General features: G+C 39.6%; 1 protein-coding gene across 2 annotated transcripts in view; it reads left to right on the top strand.

Moving 5' to 3' along the window:
• The window catches only part of SLC9A3 (solute carrier family 9 member A3), a 139,842-nt gene that overhangs the window by 49,391 nt on the left and 68,390 nt on the right, over positions 1 to 22,061 (top strand). For both annotated transcript variants that reach the window (XM_043979849.1, XM_043979850.1), the window contains exon 2: positions 10,089 to 10,391. In XM_043979849.1, coding sequence (XP_043835784.1) covers positions 10,089 to 10,391 — 303 coding nt within the window. The remainder of the gene's footprint in view (positions 1 to 10,088; positions 10,392 to 22,061) is intronic.

Below are 22,061 nucleotides of genomic sequence, written 5' to 3'. Positions count from 1 at the left end.
TAGTGTTTGTTTTATGCTGAATCAAAAATCTTTTTTTTTGTTTGTTTTACTGCTTTTTTCTTTGCTTTTTTTTTTTCACTGCAGATGAACCTAATCTTGTGCACTTCCTGTGGTGGACTCTGGAAGTTTAATTTGCCTCATCTGTTTGCTGGAAAGCTATAATTAAAAAGGGAAGTAAAGCTAGTCCTGACAACTGTAGCCTTGTTCTCTGATGACATTGTTCAACTCTGAAATGGCTTTCTAATCGATATACAGAAAACATTTTGGTGTGTAACTTACTTCATCAGGGAAACTCTTTTTTAAGACATTGTTTAAAGGAATCTGAGCATCAGATTCTTGCAGAAGTATTTCAGAGGCGGCAGGATGATATGGCAGCTGCAGACTGCTAAACTGATTCAACGAAATCACCAGTGAGACCGCATTGCATTTTTACTAGATCCCTAGCATAATAGCATTTCCATCCTAAATGTCAGTTTCTCAGAATTTTGTGACTATATGTGTGTGTATGTATGTAAGTGTGTATACATACACCAGACACATACATATGTGAGATGGTTTCCTACACTAGATACTGCTGATTACAGGTTCTAATAATGTCTTTGTGGTAACTGAAAAAATCATGAATCACATGCGCGTCTGGGTGTGGTTAGGCAAAGAAGCTGACCAGAGACAGACTTAGGCCACTGCTGACTAATCAGACAGAGTTCCCTTGCCTAGCTGCCCCCTCTGTGGTGGTCAGAGGCCATCAGATGCTTAAAGGGATTTGGTTTTAAATCCTTTCAGAAAGTCTTTCTTGCAAAATATAAAATTGACGTAAAAGCAAGTTCAAGTGTTGTAATTATGGTGGGGTGGAAATTGTATAAATTGTGCTCGGCAATTTAGAAAAAAATTTTTTTTTAATTGAGAAATATTGTCAGAGAAGCATACAAAACATCTAAAATAGGGTTGTTTTTTTTTATCACCCTTCAAGGTCCAGGCAGCTATGTCATCAATGGGTTTGCTCTTCAATTCTCAGCTAAGAAAAACAGGACCTTTTCACTGCACAGAAGGCAGGGTTCTGCTCTCCGAAGTTGGGAGGGAAGAGCGCTCAACTCTGTTTCTCATTCACTTAACCTCTGTGGGCCTTAATGCGTTCATCTGTAAAATTTCTACTAGGCCAAGGAAGTTTGGAAGATTCATTAGATAATATTTGCAAAGGTCTAAAAGGTGACAAAGAAACTCTTGTACCTTCTGCAGCGGGCTTTGGATTTTGACACATTAAAAAAAATACAGTGCAGTCAACACTTATTAAGCACATATTATAAGTGAGTTACCATGATAGGTGCTAGGGATTTAAAGACAGATTCAACACCAGCATTACTCTGAAGAAACAGATTCGTGAAGGAGGCAGATGGCTTGTATACACACACACACACACACACACACACACAGTATGTGGTCAGAGAAAAGATGTCTCTATAATGTGCTATGAGAACTTTAGCGGAGGTGGGGTTGAGGAGAAGCAGAGAAAGCTCCTTTGTGGAGGAGATAACTTAGAAGAAGGGGGTTACTTCAAAAGATGGAGACCGGGGAAGGGAAAATTAACTTCAGGCAAAAAAGACGTTGGAAGCAAAGTCATACAGGTGATAGAAGGTAGGATTAGAACAGGGATAGAAAGAAAGTCAGTTTGGCTGAAATTTAGGAGTAAGGGCTCATTGCCCAACAACACAAAAAAGCATAAACTACTGATCCTGTTCTTGAAGATTTCCCAAAAATGTGAGCTCAATTACCACTCCAGGTAACTAAGGAAATTGTAGGAGTAGTGGAAAGGAAGGAACAGATATGAGTGACATAATGGAAATGGAAATGAAGGCATGGCAACTAATCAGATGACAAAGTGAGGGAGAGGGAAGAGGCAAAGACGACTGAGAGTACAAGCCTAGCTGACTGAAGATGACGAATCAGCAGTGAAATAAAGTTAGGGGAAAGGGCAAATTGAGGGGGCAGGGAGATGGAATCAGGAATTCCATTTTGAACTGTTGGAATATAATAAAATATGAGAATGCTATAGGTCTGTGTAGTTAGCTTGGTTGGTTTGCACTCTCCTATTGAGAGTCATATATTATGCTGGTCAGTTAGGGTTTGGTTTGGTTTGAATTGTTTGTTTTTTCTGTCTGTGACCATGGCCTGTACCCTAATTCAATGAACTGTTTCTCAAGTGTCCTGTAAGGCACAAGGGGAAACTGGGAAGAAGCATGTGGTTAAGTGCAAATCCACTGGGAAAATTATTAATAGATCAATGCCATAATGTTACTAGATTGTAAACTCGAAGGCAGAGCCTGTGACTTATTTATCTTCATGCTCCCTATAGCGCTAAGCATGATACTTTGCACGAAGAGGAAACAATAAATATGGATTGACTTGAGTTATATATCATGCAGTGAAATTCAGAATCCACAGATCTGTGATTTCAACATCTTTTCAAGACCTAATCTGGGTTTCCTATTTACTCTCTGAAAAAGGACACTGTTTTTCTAGCCAACTCTTTGCTGGTGTGTTTAGTTGTATTTAATTTGTAAAGGTTTGTCCATGTTAAAGTAAAACCAAAGGATTTACTGTGCTTTTTAATTTAAGTGGATTCAGCTAAATCTTCAAATTAGCTCAAAAGATCATTGAAGGCCAAAGGGTTTTTGTTTTTGTTTTTTATAAGTGGGTCAGAGACTCTCTCAAACTATGCTTAATGTCACTGAAGGATGGTTTATTTTGTAATGGTAGATCAGCTGATATCCTTTATGGGAACCTGAGGCAACCATTTTAGCCACAGCAGCAGAGTACTCTTGCTGTTACTAGCCTGTGTAACTGTAGTCAGCTATTGCTGACCTTTAACATCAGTTAGAAAAGTTTGTAATTAGAGTTAAATGCTTTTGTTATCCTGTAGTTACTATAATGCAACTGTACCATTTTGTGCTTAATTAGCTGTAACTCTTTCAGGCCTCTTGCAATAAGTTACTGGCTGTTTTGGATGCCACTTAAATAGCATGTCATCTCTAAAAAGTTATGCCAGCCCCAGTTGCAGAAAAATTCTGGTCTTGACTTTCTCCATGATTGAACTCCTATAAAATATTTCTGTCATTATATATTTTTTAATTTGTCTTTGTTATTTTATCAGATTCCTTGATTTACACTTCCTCCAATATATTGGTGGCATTGCAGCATTTGATTATGGAAGCTGGTCTCTTTTTGTAATCATTTTGTGCTAAATTTGGGTCATTGCAGAATATACTAACACAGAACCCCGTTGTTAACATAACTCCCTTTTATATGAATTTGGATTCACTATGAGTCAAATCATGGCCCCTGAAAAGTAGCAACTAAAATACCCTATAGAAGTTTATTCATAAAGTTAATCCATGTAGTGAATATTAATTCTGCCCCTTTCAATATTATAAAGAAATTTCATAATATTTTAAAATGTGTCATCCTCCTGGCTTGGCATTTTGGGGAATCCTAGAAATTGAAGTACTCCAAATTTAATAATTGCTCAATAAATGTCTAATATTTGACTGAATTAATGAATGAAATAGACTTTAGGAATTTTATTATGAAAGATTTTACAGTCACCATTTGTAAAGGCTGATAGAAAATTGGTTGGTCCTTTTCCCCCTTGACATGACGCTTTCTTAATTCCCTTTTCATTTTTAGTGGTTCAGATCCTATCTAAAAAAGCATTTCTTTCTCTTCCTCATACACACACACAAACATACATACATACATATGTGCATGTGTGTATATATACACACACATCTCATATATGGGGAACCTAACATCCTATCTAAAAAAATGACAGGTTTTTTTTTTTTTTGCCCAAATTGCCCTTTAGAGGCTCAATGGTACATCTCTACTGAGATAATAAAGCTGAATCTGAAGATGAAAACAATATCTTACATTACTATTGGTAGTGGTATTTCCATGGCCCAAAGAATTACAGTTATTTTCAGTGAAAGAGGATTAGTTCCCAGATTCATAGTGTAACTTTGAAATGTTAGACTGTCCAGAAAATGAAAGCATTTCTGGAATTATGTTATAATGATGAGAAGAGAAGGGACCACATGAAGGTATGGATAAAGGGATTGGGACAGGTAGTACATTAAAATATGATTTAACCCAAAAGAACCCAAGGATCCTTAGGGCCTGAGATGCTTTTCCTCGGTGCTTCTTCCTTTTAAATCCCTATCTTCCTTCAAGATTCAGCCTAAGTGTAACCTTCAACAAGAGACCTTTCCAAATTTCCCCAGCTGAAGGCTCTCTCCTACCTTCTCCGTATATATCATGTATGTATCTTATATGGACATGTTGTCTTTTTCATTGGAATGTAAAACTCCTGTTGGGCAGCAGCTGTTTCATTTTTGTCTTTGAATTCCCAATGTGTAGTTCAGTGCCTGGCAATAGTAAGTGGCTAAAAATAAAGACTTGCTGATTGAATGAATGAATGAATGAATGGATGATACAGGACTTGAATGATAACATTTGGCAATATAACTGAGGGCCATCAGTCTTTCCTATCACCTCTCTTTTCCTCCTTTTCCAGAATGCGATCCTTCCCTTTTTTTTCCCACTGGCCTCCACTCTTGGTTTCTAATCTTCTTTTCTGCTCTTAATTTTTACAAAGGATTAGAATTCCTCTAAGAAATAGCAAGCATCCTGGTTAAGATAGGTTTCATTTATAAGTAGGCAATGAGGCAAGTCATTAGTTGGAGTATCTCCATTGAGTCCTATCTTTCTATTTCTTTCTTTTTTTTGGTGAGGCAATTGGGGTTAAGTGACTTGCCTAGGATCACACAGCTAGCAATTATTAAGTGTCTGAGGTCGGATTTGAACTCAGGTTCTTCTGAATCCAGGGCCGGTGCTCTATCCACTGAGCCTCCTAGCTGCCCCCTATCTTTCTATTTCTAAAGAGTCATCTTTAGCACTCCTAATCATAGTAATTAACCTAACCTGTTTCAAGATCAATTGCTACTGGGGGTAGCTAGGTGGCACAGTGGATAAAAGCACTAGCCCTGGATTCAGGAGGACCTGACTTCAAATCCAGCCTCAGACACTTGACACTTGCCCCACACAAAAACAAAAATCTAAAAAAAAAAAAAAAAGATCAAGAGGTACTAGGGTGCACAGACGTTGCAAGATTTTTCTCAAGGGTCTAATAATCTTGCAGTGTTCTAAATCACTCACATTATTACAAATTAATATGATGTTCATAAAAACCAGAATATGAGGTACAATAGGCATTAGCATTGGCATAAAGAGGAGAGAAATTTCAAAGACTGCATCTTTGCATCTCAACTCCAGTTCTAACTAGCAGGTTCCACTATCCCTTGGGGCTAAGATTTGGGAATTATAGGGTATATCAGATAGGAACTTTAACTTATTGACCTTACTCTGTCCATTATACTTTTAATTGTTTTGCCACAAGTAAATTGCTATTTAAATTCAGCAAAGTCTTTGATTTAATTAACTCATTACAATTCAGTGAACATTTTGAATGGCAATCATGAAGAGTCATAGTAGGAATTGGATCAAACTAAAATCAGGTTGGTTTGAAAACCTTCTGTAAAGGATTGTATACCGAACAGCCACCTAAAAAGCCCCACAAAGCCAGAGCTATTTGAGAATCTAAATTAACTGGTGGGAATTAATGTATTTATCCAAGTTGGTTTCCCTCATATGCCCACTTCTTAGTGTTGGTACTGTATATAGGCCTCCATTGATCATCTGATCTCAAGAAAATCTTTACTTCTTGAAGTTATTGTTTCTTCTTTCTTCCTTCCTTCCCTCCTTCCCTCCTTTCTTTCTTTCTTTCTTTCTTTCTTTCTTTCTTTCTTTCTTTCTTTCTTTCTTTCTTTCTTTCTTTCTTTCTTTCTTTCTTTCTTTCTTTCTTTCTTTCTTTCTTTCTTTCTTTCTTTCTTTCCTTCTTTCATGGGACAGTGAGGGTTAAGTGACTTGCCCAGGGTCACACAGCTAGTAAGTGTCAAGTGTCTGAGGTTGGATTTGAACTCAGGTTCTCCTGACTCCAGGGCCGGTGCTCTATCCACTGCGCCACCTAGCTGCCCCTCCCCATTGTATTTTAGTTAAAATTATTCAAATTCCACTGAGAATGTGATAAATCAGTTATAGTACACATGCATACATGTATGCATCTGCATACATTCATCTGCATATTTGTATGTATATATTATATATCTCTGTGTATATATACATGTATACACATATACATGTGTGTGTATATATATATTCACACACACATATAAATAAATCCTTACTGAGTAGGGAGTTAAAGATTTTCTTCTTTTTTTTAGAGTCTTGTGAGTAAGGGATACACTTTTTTCAATTGACTGAACCTTTATGATATATAGCTTCACCTGGTAATATATTGAAAAGAATTTTGAGTTTCGGGGTGGGGGGAGGGAAGCACACAAAGAAATTGGAAAGCAAAGTTTTGTTATTATTGTTTTTAAAGATAAAGCATGATTTCCAAGAACCCTTTTGATAAGAGCCAATTATCAGCTTTTACAATTGCCAAAGATAAATTCCTAATTATTATACATCTTTTTTTGTAAATCACCAACTAGACCCTGAAAAGTCTAATACTAGGAGTGATAATGATTAAAGTTCTATGACTGCATGATCAGGAGGACTCCAGTCCTATTGACCAAATACAAAAGATCCAGGCACCTTGCTAGCAGCTTAACATGAGGAAACCATAAAACCTTTAGAGGTTTACCTTTGTAGTTCCAAGTGATTAAACATTTTGCATTTGCTAACCTGTAGAGCAAACCTTATGAGAACACACTGCTTCTTTTGGTGGCTAGAAGATTTCATCTTCCAGCAAGAACTACAGATAGTAGGTGGGATGCAAATTGCAGAGTTTGGGCCACCATATAGTAAGTGACTGCTTAGGATGTGAATCTTTCCATCTTTGGTTGGGGGCTGGCAGCCATTTTTTGTTTGTTTGTTTGTTTTGGTTTTGGTTTTTTTTGGTGAGGCAATTGGGATTAAGTGACTTGTGCAGGGTCATACAGCTAGTATGTCAAGTGTCTGAGACTGGCTTTGAACTCAGGTTCTCCTGACTCCAAGGCCGGTGCTCTATCCACTGCAGCACCTAGCTGCCCCCTGGCAGCCATTTTAAAAAGGAAATTGCTGTTAGTTGTGCTCTAACCCCTATCATGAGTCCTATATCTTCTATATATCTCTTATTCCTACTCCACTCCTCTCTCAGGGCTAAATACTTTGTGTTTATGAATGGATTTGTTATGTTTAGCAATCAACCTATGGACTCAGTCCCAATATGGAGTAGACTAGAGCCAACTGGTGAAGGCCTTTAAATGCTAGGCAGAGGAATGGGTAGAGCAGGGAAATGGCACGGTCAGATTCATGCTTGGGAAGATCATTTTAGAAGCTGGATAAAGAATGGACTGGAAAGGAGAAGAATTAGAAGCAGAGGGACAAATTACCAGGCTTTTGTAATGATCTAAACTAGGATGCCTGCCATATGAGTGGAGAGAAGAGGATGAATGATGAATGTATGCAAGATGTTGTGAAGAGAGAAATAAAGCTGAATCCCAGAGTGTGAACCTAGTGCCCTGATCTGAAACAGAGGAAGTTTGGAGGTGGGGTGATTTTAATGGGGGAAGATAAATCTTTTTTTTTCTTTTGACAGATTGAGCTTGAGATGTTTGCAGGATATCCTGTTACTGATGCAAGACTAGAATTCATAAGAAAGAACAGGGCTAAATATAGAAATATGGGAATCCTGTGTACAGAGATGATCATTTAACTCATGAAAACTGACGAAGTTCCCAAGAGAGAGGGTTCAGAGAGTGGAGTCAGGACAGAGTCTTGAGGGATACCTATGGTTAAAATTTGGGACACAGGAGATGATATAGCAAAGGAGTGGTCAGACAGATAGAAGAATCAAGAGAAAGCCATGTCATGAAAACTACAGGAAGAAAAAGCACCTTGGAAAGGAAGGATGGCTAACAGTGTCAAATTCCGTATACCATGTAGACAACTCGAAAAAAGACCAAAAAATTCTGTATATGGAGTCAAGAAATGGATTTAAGAGTCAACGTTTCTTCAGCACTGCTTCTCAGGGATTGAGAAAGAAATAGAAAATCTCTCCTTTATACCGAGTGGGGAACAACACCACATGTAATTAAAGGAATTTTTAGAAAGCAACTTACCAACAATTATAAATGTATGCGGTGGGGGCAGCTAGGTGGCGCAGTGGATAAAGCATCGGCCCTGGATTCAGGAGAAACTGAGTTCAAATCCAGCCTCAGACACTTTACACTTACTAGCTCTGTGACCCTGGGGAAGTCACTTAACCCTTATTGCCCCACCAGAAAGAAAGAAAGGAGGGAAGGAAGGAAGGAAGGAAGGAAGGAAGGAAGGAAGGAAGGAAGGAAGGAAGGAAGGAAGGAAGGAAGGAAGGAAAGAAAAAAGAAAAAAGAAAGATCCCTACCGAGATTAGCAAACAAAGAAAACAGTAACTTCAGGGAAGAGTCTTGTCATACTAAGGTGAAGGGATGAAAGGAAGGCTTCATGAAAAAGATGGTTCTTGAAGGAAATTAGGCATTTTAAAGGTGGAGTTTAGGAAGGAAAACATCCGAGAAATGGAGGATGCCAGTTCAAGGGCCCAGAAATATGGCTGTAATCTGTTAAAGAACAACAAAAAGGGTCAACATAGCTGGACTCTAGAGTGTTTGGAGAGGAATAATGTATAATAAAGGAGCCAGATGAAGCACATTTCAAAGATGTCCCTCTGCCCCTGTGCTACCAAAAGCAGTGCTGGTGATTAACCAGGAGATACTACTGAGTGATAGTATCTACTCTGGTGCTAAGACCACATGTGATGTGGAGAAATAGAAATTAAATGAAACACTTAGTCTCTTGCTGTGAGGAGCTTATAACCATACAATAAACAGAACAACTAGACTCCTGTCCAAATACCACCAGCTGAGTTCAGATCCATATTCTGTAAAAGGCCATGGATTTTTAAAAATCCAGATATAATTGCATTTAAGAGAAAAAATGTTACAATTTCATCGGCATGAACACTTGATTGGATTGACAACCAAATGTATTATCCAGTTTGCAGGTGCTTCCATTTATTTTAAAAGGAAGCTCTGGAAAGGAACCAGTTGATCTTGCTGGATCTTGCTGGTCCCATGGCTGCCATGACTGCCTGACATTTCCCAGGGTGCGTCATTGTTCATCAAAGGAGGGGGCCTGGTGGCATGGCAGTTAGGTTGAACAGTGGACAGAATACTTGCCCTGGAGTCAGGAGGATCTGAGTTCAAATCTGAACTCACACACTTGACACTTACTAGCTGAGTGACCCTGGGCAAATCACTTAACCCTGATTGCCTAAGTATCTGGGGCTGTCTTCAGTCTACCCTGCCTCACTTAAATCCAATTAACTTCAAGTCATGACATCGCCTTCCAGATGTCATGATCCTCTTTGAGAATGAAGGACAAAAAAACAAAAATTTCCAAGGCTTTTAGGCAAGGGGTTTTATTTTCAGGGAGCAAAACTTAAACTTCCTTACTTTTATTAACATTTACTAAGTGCCTGCAAAGCACCAAGTGCAAAAGCTCTCCTCTGATGCCTCCTCAAAGCTTAGAGGTGACCCTGGGTCTTCACAGACTGCTCTAGTTGATTACAAACATTGGCAAGTCCTTCCATGCTATAAGCCAAGTGATGGATTGGGTAACCATTGTGAAATGGCCTCAGCAGGTTTAAAGAGGTTCATGAGGAGGGTGGGCCACAAGCAGTGATTTTAGTGTTTTGTTTGTTTGTTTTCTTTTGGTTTTGGTCATTTGGTGATCAAAAATCATTAAACTAAGGCATCAAAGGATTTTTAATGCATCATTTGAGCCAATGCTTGCTGGTAGAAATCACAGGTTCCTGAAGTACTGATGAATACAAAATAGTTCTGGGTGCTGAGAATACATACATGAGAGATGAAGAAGACAGCCCTTTCCCTCAAGACGCTAGTCAAAAATCCCTTGTTCTGATTCTACTAACAAAAGATTCTTCTTTTTCTTTGCAGTTTTCCACCTATCTCACAAAGTCACCAGTGTCGTTCCAGAGAGTGCTTTGCTCATTGTTCTTGGCATTATCCTGGGAGGGATTGTGTGGGCTGCAGACCACCTCGCTTCCTTCACCCTCACACCGAAGGTATTCTTCTTCTACCTGCTGCCGCCCATTGTATTAGATGCTGGGTATTTTATGCCAAACCGCCTGTTCTTTGGAAACCTCGGGACCATCCTTTTGTACGCTGTTATCGGGACTGTGTGGAATGCGGCCACAACTGGCTTATCACTTTATGGAGTCTACCTCAGTGGCATTATGGGTAAAGAGAAAGTCTGCTATTTTTTTATTTCTAAAGTCTTAGTGTTAATTTAATGTCACAATTCAGTATAGTAGTGGTTCATTTCTTGTAAGATCTTGGATAAATCATTTTTCTTTCCAGTTAGAGGTAGGGAAAACTTAGTATACAAAATACCACTTGTAAGTATACTTACAAAATAGGGAAATTAGCGTTGATTATTCACCAAAAGATTCTTATCTTTATAAAAAACTATTTTCCGTAAGCTAGGCACAAATAATGATCCCTCCCAGTTAATTTACCATATATAATTCAATGAGCAAAAATTCAGTTTATAGTACTTTTGAAAAACACAGCTGTTGTCTAAAATAAAGCATATGTATATTACTTTAAATTAGGGCATACCCATGTTGCTATAAAGCAAAGTTATTGAAAAAGTTTATCTTAAATGCCAATCCAGAGATGGCTACCACTCCCCCTTCCCTGGCACTTTTAGGAGGATGGGCCCTGTGGTGTTGGCTGTCTGAGGAACACAAGAGTACATCAAGCATTTTCACTGGGGAAAGGGATGTGCCTAGCTACGGCATATACCCTTCCTCAAAACTTTTGAGCAGTCCCTACCAGGTCTCAATGACTTGACATATCCACCCACCTCCAGCAGCTTTTACTATTAGTAACCACTCCACTCCTCCACCTCCACCAACTCTTTGTACGACTTCCACGATTATAAAAAAGCATGTGGGGAAAAGAAAAATGAAATCTGCTCTGGAAAAGGTCAGGGTTACTACCTATCTAGTATAGCTAAATCACTATTTAAGCATGTGGCATTTGAGCAAAAAACTCTCTATAGTAAGTTTTTTTGTCATTCTACTAAAAATTAGGAGAATGAATGAATATTTTTTTGTGTGTGTGCAGGGCAAAGGGGGTTAAGTGACTTGCCCAGGGTCACACAGCTAGTGTCAAATGTCTTGAGGCCGGATTTGAACTCAGGTACTCCTGAATCCAGGGCCGGTGCTTTATCCACTGCGCCATCTAGCTGCCCAATACAATATATTTTTTTTCAACTATCCCCCATTAGTCATGTGTCTGAATTGATGTTGAAGCTTGGCATATGTCTCATCACAGTTTGGGTCATTTTATTATTCTTGTGCCTATCTCTTCTCCTTTACAAAGCACATCACCCTAACTTTCTGAATTAGATTATTTTCATATACAGTCAGAAAAACAAGAAAATGGGGATGCCAACTGAATCTCTCACAGTCTTCGAACAAATAACCTAAGGTCAGAACTCAGGTTTTCGACACTGAGCACTAATTTAATCTGAGGAAAATAACTATTGGCTAAAACTAAAACAATTCACGAATCATGAGGATTGTGCATTTAGCTTCTGGGAATTATGCTACAGAAGAATGCTACAGCAATCATTTAAACATTTTCTCCTTTTTTCTCCTTTTTCTTTTTTAAAAAATAGGAATGCTTCTTTTATTCACTATTTGAACCCAAACCAAACACACAGAATTCATTTTCCTCTAGACATAAGCATTGGACAGAAAAATATTCAAGCTCCTGCCTGACTTAAATCCTGAATTATAGAAGTAACACTATGAAGAATTTCTTTCCTCTGGCCTTTATTATACTAATCAGGAGCCAGAAATCTTCACTGCATTAAAAATGCATTGAGGGGCAGCTAGGTGGCGCAGTGGATAGAGCACTGGCCCTGGAGTCAGGAGTACCTGAGTTCAAATCCGGCCTCAGACACTTGACACTTACTAGCTGTGTGACCCTGGGCAAGTCACTTAACTCCAATTGCCTCACTTAAAAAAAAAAATGCATTGGGGACAGCTAGGTGGCTCAGTGGATAAAACACTGGCCCTAAATTCAGGAGGACCTGAGTTCAAATCCAACCTCAAACATGTAACACTTTACTAGCTGAGTGACCCTGGGCAAGTCACTTAACCCTCATTGCCCTGCAAAAAAAAAAAAAAAAAAGAATTGGTAAAGAGATGATTGGGGCAGGTAGGTGGTGAAGTGGATAGAGCACCAGTCCTGGAGTCAGGAGGACCTGAGTTCAAATCCAGCCTCAGACACTTAACACTAGCTGTGTGACCCTGGGCAAGTCACTTAACCCCAATTGCCTCACCCCAAAAAAAAAAAAAAAAGGATGATCAAAAGTCCACATCAGACTTCATACTGCATGCTTTGACAGATTGTTATCATAACTGTGAATTGCATTCTAGTGAACATGAGACTTTGCCCCCAACACTGTTCACACATGTTCATACTCAGTCCCCCTTTTGCTGATTAGTATTGGTGAGGCCTTAGCACCCAAGAAACAAATCAGAAAAAAATCTTTTTATTAGGCAGCAATCTGCACAAATGATACAGTATGTGCCAAAAGTTCATTTCTGTAGACTTTGATCTGTGCATATAGAAATTTGTTGTAGTCTATAAATAGCCTGCTCATGATATCTCATTCTTGTGAACCTAATATATTCGGAATGACACTTTCATAATCCCATTAGCTGCTGAGACTGACATTTTTTTATTTGTTTACAAATTTTTGGTACCATTGTGGCAGCCTCAATTCCTGGGCTATCTTTGCTCTACCCCAACAGAGTCCTGATGAGTGGTGTACTCTGGGCTCATATAGTTTATACACAGCCATTGTTTCCCATCCCTTGCTTACTGTGCCTCACTGCTTCGGTCTGGGACTCTCCATGTGAAATAAAAAGTTAAATGTTTTGTCTTCTCATATAAAAATAATGCAGATGACCCACAATTAGTAGGCCATTTTCAGTTTGCTTTTCTATTTGTGGAGGATAGATTTGTGCGACCAGCAGGGCACATGATGAATGGCTGAGGCTGAAACACAGTCTGTGGTTGGGAATCAGAGCAGAGCTGATTGGCCCACATAAGAGTGAACTGGCATCTTGGCTTGGCTGGTATGGTGTTACTCTAAACAGCTCAGCTAACCAACGAAAAGGAATGCACTCATTCTATCTCGTGGGCCTGTCGTTACCCATCTCCACATCAAGAGGCATCAGACATTTATAGTTCCTATCATTGGGACCAATAAACCAATTTATATTGAATATGGTCGGGGCAGGTAGGTGGCACAGTGGATAAAGCACCGGCCCTGGATTCAGAAGTACCTGAGTTCAAATCCGGCCTCAGATTCTTGACACTTACTAGCTGTGTGACCCTGGGCAAGTCACTTAACCCCCATTGCCCTGCAAAAAAAAACAAAACCAAAAACAAAAATATATTGAATATGGTCATCATAATGGTGACTTTCCTGCTCCACAAATTTCTTTGAATGTCTGGAAGAGTTTTGCCTATTTTGTACATAGCTTCTGCATGATTGGAGCAATTCAAGTCTTCATAAATAGATAAAGTATACAGAGAACAGTAGTACTTTTCCTTGGAACAGACCACCTCTGTTCCCTAGTACCTGATTTATGAAGCTTGTTTCCAAACTAAAGGTCTCCTAATTACTCTGTGGTCAAGGAAACTAGTCTGGACAAGAGAAGACCAAAGCAGTACTTGCCTGGGAAGTCTGAGTCCTACAAACTAAGAAATAAGCATATAACAGGATGAATTACAAAATGAAGCGATCTAGCTAGAAGATATCTTTGAGAGTAGAAATAATAATAGTATTAACTTTACACCTCAGCAGAACCTTGTGTTTATTCATTTTAATAGCATAATTATGTAGTGACCAAGCACATTACACTTATCACTAATTAGGATAGAAACCACCTAATGATATAACTATCTGAAAATGCCCCTTTCTGAATTGATGCCAAAACACAATGGCTCTCCAATTTGACATATTTTTTTCAAAATAGATTTATGATCATAATATTGTGTGGAGTGGCCCAGAGAAAACTTCTTCTACCAATGCAGATCAGCAAGGTCTCTTAGAGCATTGTCTGGGGCACCAAAAGATTAAATGACTTGCCCAGGGTCACACAGTCAGCATGTCAGAGATGAAACTTGAACATGTTTTCCTTACTATTGATCACACCATGTTACCTCTCTTCTTATTATTCTCATTAATTACTACTTCTACCACTATTACTTAACATATACTAAAATTATGTAAGGTAGCACATAGAAAATGATCTAGCTTCTGCCCACTGGGTTTATGACCCTCTAAGACAATGGTTCTGATCACAGGGTCCATGAATTTTATTTTTAATAGTTTGATAACTATTTTAGTATAGTTTTTCTTTGTAATCCTATTTTTTATTTTATGAATTCAAAAACATTCTGAGAAGGGGTTCATAGGCTTCATCAAACTGTTGCAGCAGTTCATCACACACACACACACACACACACACACACACACACACACACACATAGAGGATAAGAACTGCTCTAAGAGAGAAGAGTGGGGGCAGCTGGGTGGCGCAGGGGATAAAGCCCTGGCCCTGGATTCAAGAGGACCTGAGTTCAAATCCGGCCTTAGACACTGGACAATTACTAGCTGTGTGACCCTGGGCAAATCACTTAACCCTCATTACCCCACCAAAAAGAAAAAAAGAGAGAGAGAGAGAAGAGTGACAACTAGAACTGGCTGGTGTTTGCCTTTGTTTCTATGAATCAGCTTGTGTGTACATTTATCTATAATTTGAGTTAGGATTGTACTGAATTTTTTTAAGTCATACAAGAACACACTTAAGTGCTTTGGTCCCTAAGTCAGACAGGGAAGGAAAGAAGAGAAGACACTGTTTTTCCTTTGTACATTAATATAATTAATGGTTTTTAGATAAGTTAACCATAAAGGTTTCCTCTTTGCATTCTACTAGACCCTAGATAACTACTTAAATAGAAACCTTTGACTCCAAAGTTAGGATTTTGCTATGAATATTTTGAATCCCTTTGGGTGCATACCTGCCCTCTACTGGGTGGAAACAAATCAATTCCAAATAATATTGGCCCCTTCTTTGGTAATGGAAGCTGGATTTGATGAAAAAACCAAGTCCCAAGTCCTCCTGCAGAAAGGTTCCAGTTCACCTTCAGTGGTGGTTGTGAAGAGATCATTACACATTACTCATCAGATTGAATGGATAGATCTCCTACATTAATTAGATGCAGTCATCCTTACTAAATGAAATTTGAGTGCTCTTAAATGAGCTAGGCCTTGGGCCTAGCACTGTGAATGAATGAATGTTCAACAAAATAAATGATGCTCAAACTTTCTTTATAGGTATAAACCATAAATGACCTTTCTGGGTGGCTTTTTGAGATACAGACTTGAAAATGCAGTGAGTTTAATAAAATGTTGCATAAATCCTTCCCAGCTCTCAATCTATGATATAATCCAGTGATCTGTCTACCTTGCACCAATTTTACTGATTTTTCTTGAACTGACTGATAGTTTGACCAAATTCTCTGGTTTTTTTTCTTTTGTTTGTTTGTTTGTTTTGTCACGTAGCCTTCCTATGGGGCACAGCTGTGGAGTGAGCAGAGAACTCTAGTGTAACTAGGGAGAATATGATAGGAGTCTACCAGTGTTTAAAGATTGACTAACCTTGAAGGGGTATTTGTATCTGAAATCCACTTGTGCTTGAAATCCAGGGAGCACAAGAAAGGTGTGAGAAATTTGCACTTTCAAATTCTACTGAAATTACATACTGAAATTTGTGGATTTCAGTGGTAAAATTTATGCTTCCAAAGCCTACTAAGACTGATAGGTAAACTTTACAGTTGAAAAGTTACTTGAAAATTAGTTCCTCCTTTAACTTCTGCTTGTTCATGAAACAATGCACATTGTATAAACAGCTGACAAAATGGCTCCTGTGGTGTTGGCAATATCAACCACAGAGCCCCAGGGAAGTTAATGCTATATAGCACAAATAAGTTTTCCCAACAGAGCCTGCCCTTCCATCTCCTTAGGAATGACATGCCCATTGCGGAGACAAGATCTTGATGGTCAGGTGATGTGGTCTCCTAGGTCGCTCTCCTTAGGGGGTGTTCCTGGAGAATGCCAGCTTATCTTCACTGTACAATCCAATGGCCTACATTCTAGACCAAGCATCTTGGCACTAGTACCCTTGCATCATGGGGGAACTTTGCAGCACGAAGTAGGAAGCCAAGCAAGAGCCAATGATATCCTTCTCAGCCCCACCCCCAGCCCCTAGATGTTTCTTCTAGTTTGATCTCCTACTTGTGGGTTAAAGAACTTTATGTAAAAGCTCATATTCAGTAACACCATCTTGCAGAAGCAGGTCACCGTGGTATTGTTTCCAAACTGGGGTGACATCAAAATGTAAAGGACAGTTAGAACATGCAGAACAGAAAAGTGCCATAGTCTAGGAGTGGGCAACTTAGGGCATGTATGCCCCCACATAATTACAATGTAAAGTCATTGCTTTTGCATTCGACCACTACCCACCAAGATTTCCTTCTCTTTTTTTTCCTTTTTTTCTCTCACCTCCCATCTTTTATATATTATGTTCTCATTTCCTTTTTTTAAACCCTACATAGGCATAATGACAGAAGAGACAGGTGGATAAAGAGTGGGATGGAGAAGAGATTTAGGAAAATTACACATCACGCCTTATTTTATACCTATGTCTGGAACTGCACACAAACACAGAGCTTTGTAACCTTGGGCAAGTCACTTAGCTTTTGTTTCATACTGATGATGACTTTTGTAAATGAACATATGTGGACGGGGTGAATGTTAGGCAGGACTTCATTTCGACTTGTATTTGTAAGCACCTTTCATGTGCAAAATTCTGTGCCAGTCACTAAGGGAGATGTCGTTTGGGTATGATGTAAGCTCATAAATTTGGAGATGAAAGAGACCTTCGAAGTCTTCTGATCCAAAGCTTTCCTTTTCCAAACAAGGAAACTGAGGCCTAGAAATGCCAGGTAATTTGCCCAAGGTCACATCAGTAGTAAATGCCACAGACACAATGTGAGTCTTGCCACCCCAAATTGCTCTGTTCACTGTTCCTCCCAGGGGATAAGACATAAACACAGACAACAATGATGCACAGCATTGCATGAAAGTACACCGGAGTGAGAAAATAATGATTAATAATGGATTTCTAAGAGAAACCCAAACATCAGTCTGGTCGTTCTCTCTCCACTCCATAAAGTTTAGTCCTTGCCTGGGACGAGCTCAGGTGAGCCAAGGAATGCAGATTGATTCTTTTGTTTAGCTAGGGGACACCTAGATGCATGAATTTACCCTCTCTAGATCACCCCTCAAGTCAGGTCAATCAATGGAGCTAAATTATGCTATAACCAATTAGCTTCAATCAATGTACGGTGACCCACCTCTACCAAAAGAGAGTAAAAAGCATGGACCACGAGAGGCTTCCTCTCTCTCTTTTTGCTCTCTTCTCACCCTCTTAGCTCAGAATACTGTCTCTGAGGGGTATGGAATTAGACCTGTAAGCCTGAGGCTAGTGGGGGAGCTAACTGCCACAGGGTCAATTCTTTACTGGTATATATGATATTAATTAATACATGCTTACTGTCAAAACAGTCTCAATAGCCATTATTATATAAGTAGAAAATAATTTTAGAAAGTATAGTTTAGGGGCAGCTAGGTGGCGCAGTGGATAAAGCACTAGCCCTGGATTTAGGAGGACCTGAGTTCAAATCCAGCTTCAGACACTTGACACTTACGAGCTGTGTGACCCTGGGCAAGTCACTTAACCCTTATTGCCCTGGGGAAAAAAAGAACATAAGAAAGTATAGTTTACAATAAATAATTTAGCAAACACATCAGGGAGAAATATTGTGAAGTCCTATGTGAGGTTCAAGGGGGAAAATGAAAATAATATTTGTAATGTTTACATTAGTTGGACCTCAATGATGTACAAGGTACTAATAATTACTGCCATTCACATGAGGATCATATTGATCAGAGTTGGTAGCTCTAGGTTTTGATAAATAGTAGAAGCAAATTCCTTTAGAAACTTTAATCTTGGGGCAGCTAGGTGGCACAGTGGATAGAGCACCGGCCCTGGATTCAGGAGGACCTGAGTTCAAATCCGGCCTCAGACACTTAACAATTACTAGCTGTGTGACCCTGGGCAAGTCACTTAACCCCAATTGCCTCGTCAAAAAAAAACAAAACAAAACAAGAAACTTTAATCTTTCCTTAGGAGTTCATTAATCTTTTGAAATCTTTGAAAGAAAATTTGAGAGAGAAGCTGTTTCATACAAACTTGTAGGAATGTATTGTTAGGGGTGGGGGGAGTGGCAAAGAAATATCCCTCAACTCAGCCATCATTGTAGATTCATGGAATCCCATACTGGTGGATTGAATGTGATAAAATGTAAATGCAAGATTTTAAATTGTGTTCATATAGACCAGGAAAATCACAACCCAAGAGCAGAAAGTGTGGAAACTCACATTTATATGAAGCTTTAATGTTTATAAAAGTCATCAGTGTGAAACAAAGGCTAAGAAATGTTTAGTGACTTGCCCAAGGTTACAAAATAAGTGTGGGAGTACAGACTTGAACTCAGGTCTTTTGACTTCAATACCACTCTATGGCATGGCCTCACAAGCATCCGGGAGATACAAAAGAAGTATAAGACCTAGATTCTGCCCTCAAGGAGTTTATAGTTTAGCTACAGAGGCAAGATTATCACCCATAAACAAACTAGAGAGTAATGAAACACTAAACTGTGATTACATTTATACTACAAAGATGAGAGAAATTGTTGTGGGCTCAGGGAGTGAGGAAAGCCTTCACAGAGGAGGTAGTAGTAGTAGTAGGCCTCCATCAGTCGCACATGACCATGGATCAGCACCTTGAAGAGCCACAGGCCATAGTGTGGCTGTGCAGTCCGATGCTGCAGCTCCTGAATGACTTATAACCGGTAACTGCCGCATCCTGTGTTGTATCTTCCCCATGAGGAGCAGCTGGAGTGTCCTCTCCAGGGCACTGGCCTGGGCGGATCAATGTGGAAAACACTTGTTGCCCGTACAGCAGGTTTTCCCTCTCCGTGACATTGGTGGAGCCAAAGGAGAGGCAGAGCCAGTACAGTTTGGCACCAGTGCCACCGCAGGAGTTGCCAGAGGGATGTGATGTCCAGCATCCAACTGCCTAAGGGACTCCGACTCCTGATTTTTCCTCGGGGTTAACTCCGGGAGCCTTTCCCATATATGTATATAGCCTCAAGGCAGCGGAGGTAGGACATGAGATACATCTACCTTTCATAGGTAGACTGGGAGAGCGGTTCAAATTTGACATCACTCACTTGCAGACTTTTCAATAGGGGGCTGATGATTCCCATGGACTGGCCCTGTGATTTCATTGGAATAAAGTCTTGTCAGAGAGGGGAAAACTGTCAATGCAGAGCCTTAACTGATCTGTAATTTATAGTCTTGGGAGTTTGGGTAAGGGACTGAGAAGGCTGGTGACTGGCCCAGGGTCATATACCCAGAAGGTGTCAGAGGCAAGATTTGAACTCTGTTCCCAGCTCTCTACTTGCTTCTTAATATGATGAATGAAGGGTTTTTAATATGGTGATGTGCCTGGAGATGTGAGCATTCACAGAGTCAGAGATTTGGAAGGGACCACAGAGGACATCAAAATTAACCCTTCCCTCCACAAGAATCCTTCTCCAGTGCATCAAGCATTGGTCAATCTTTACCTGAAGACTTTCTCCATAGGGAGTCTGCCTAGGAGGTTTCAGTGAGAGGGAATGTACCACTTCCAGAGGCAGTTTATTCCAATTTTTTTTTTTTTAGTGAGGCAATTGGGGTTAAGTGACTTGCCCAGGGTCACACAGTCAGCAAGTGTTAAGTGTCTGAAGCCGAATTTGAACTCAGGTACTCCTGACTACAGGGCCAGTGCTCTATCCACTGCGCCACCTAGCTGCCCCCAGTTTATTCCATTTTGAGAAAGGTTAATTAGGATTTTTTTTTTAACTTAGCTCAAGCCTAAATTTGTTTCTTATCAATACATTTATACAGCACTTTAAAGTCTGCAAAGAATTTTAGACACATTCTTTTGTGTTTGAAAATAACCCTGTGAGGTTAGGTTAGGCTTCCCTTGCACTTTAGTAACAATAGTTTGTTCAGCTGAGCGATTGTAATAGCTATAGGCAGGATTATCCTCATTTTACACCTAAGGAAACTGAGGCTTTGTGAGGTTAAATGACTTCCCTAAGATCATATGACTATTATATATCAGAGATGGGATTCAAACCCAGGTCTCCCTGTCTCCAAATCCAGCATGTTCTCGATTGCATGTTACTGAATCACTTAACTCTCCCCCCCCATTACTTCTGGCTCTGCCCACTTACCTTCCCCCCACATAACTTAACAAATCTAACCTGTCTTCCACAATACTTGAATCCTTTAAAACAGTTACTATATGCATCCCCAAGTTTCCTCCAGGCTAAATTTACCTGGATCTTTCAAGTGTTCCTGTGCTGTTTAGGTAGGCTGATGGTTGATGCTAGTGAGTGAAGCTAGAAAGATACTGGGAGCTGGAGTTTTGTAAGATTTTAAGAGAAAAGGGAAAAATGAGAGAGAGAGAAATTGGGAGAACCAAAGATGTTTTCATCAAGATGAGAAGCTCGGCTAAAAAGCAGAGTGCTGTGCCAACAATGGAGAAAAATATAGTCTGGGAATTTCTTTGAACAGAATCAGAATTCACTTGTCTTTAAGGAGATTATTTTTCTACCTGAAGTGGAGGTAAACCTAGAGCCCACATTGTTTAGTTTGGGGGTTTTGTGTGTTTTTTTTTTTAATATTCTCTTGCCAGATGCTTAGAAAAGCTGAGCTAGAGAGCCCAGCTCAAGCCTGAAGATAAGAAAAGGCAATGGTCCCAAGGATGGAGCCATTTGGAGGAATGGAGTCACCAGGGTAGGACAGGGAGAAGCAGGTTAATGCTTTAAACCTCTGCCAAGCCAATTGAGTAACATGAAACTGTATGCCTATTACCTAATTTTTTAATATTTTGTGTTCTGGGCTTCCCTTGTACTTTACTGAGTGACTGCAAAAGCTAATATTTCTCTGGCACTACACGTTTTACAAATATGTTCTTCACACCCATCCCGTGAGGCAGGTAGTGAAGTAATGTTATCTCCACTTTATGGATCATAAGGAACCTGAGGCTCAGGGGACTGAACTGATCTTTCCATACAAACACAAATACACACGTACACACATACACACATCTATGTGCATGCACACACACACATCAGTGTAGTTGCTGAAATCCAGTTTGATTCAGCAAATAGTTATTCGACCCCATACCTACCATGTGCCAGATACTGTGCTAGGTGCTGAAAATACAAAGACAGAAATAGTTTCTGTCCTCAAGAAGTGTATGGGAGATTGATACTCATTTGTTGTTCAGTCATTTCAGTCATATCCAACTCTTTGGGGTTTTTTGTTTGTTTTGTTGTTTTGTTTCGTTTTCTGGGTTTTTTTGTGGGGGGCAGTGAGGGTCAAATGACTTGTCCAGGGTCACACAGCTAGTAAGTGTCAAGTGTCTGAGGCCAGATTTGAACTCAGGTCCTTCTGAATCTAGGGCCAGTGCTTTATCCACTGTGCCACCTAGCTGCCCCATATCCAACTCTTTGTGACCCCATTTGGGATTTTCTTGACAAAGATACTGGAGTGGTTTGCTATTTCCTTCTCCAGTTCATTTTACAGATGAGGAAACTGAGGTAAACAGGGTTAAGTGACTTGCCCAGGGTCACATG

This window comes from Dromiciops gliroides, chromosome 1 (assembly GCF_019393635.1).
Source record: "Dromiciops gliroides isolate mDroGli1 chromosome 1, mDroGli1.pri, whole genome shotgun sequence".
In the NCBI taxonomy this organism is placed as follows: Eukaryota; Metazoa; Chordata; class Mammalia; order Microbiotheria; family Microbiotheriidae; genus Dromiciops; species Dromiciops gliroides.
The sequence above is the reverse complement of the archived record's forward strand: the minus strand, read 5'-3'. Positions and strand labels throughout refer to the sequence as shown.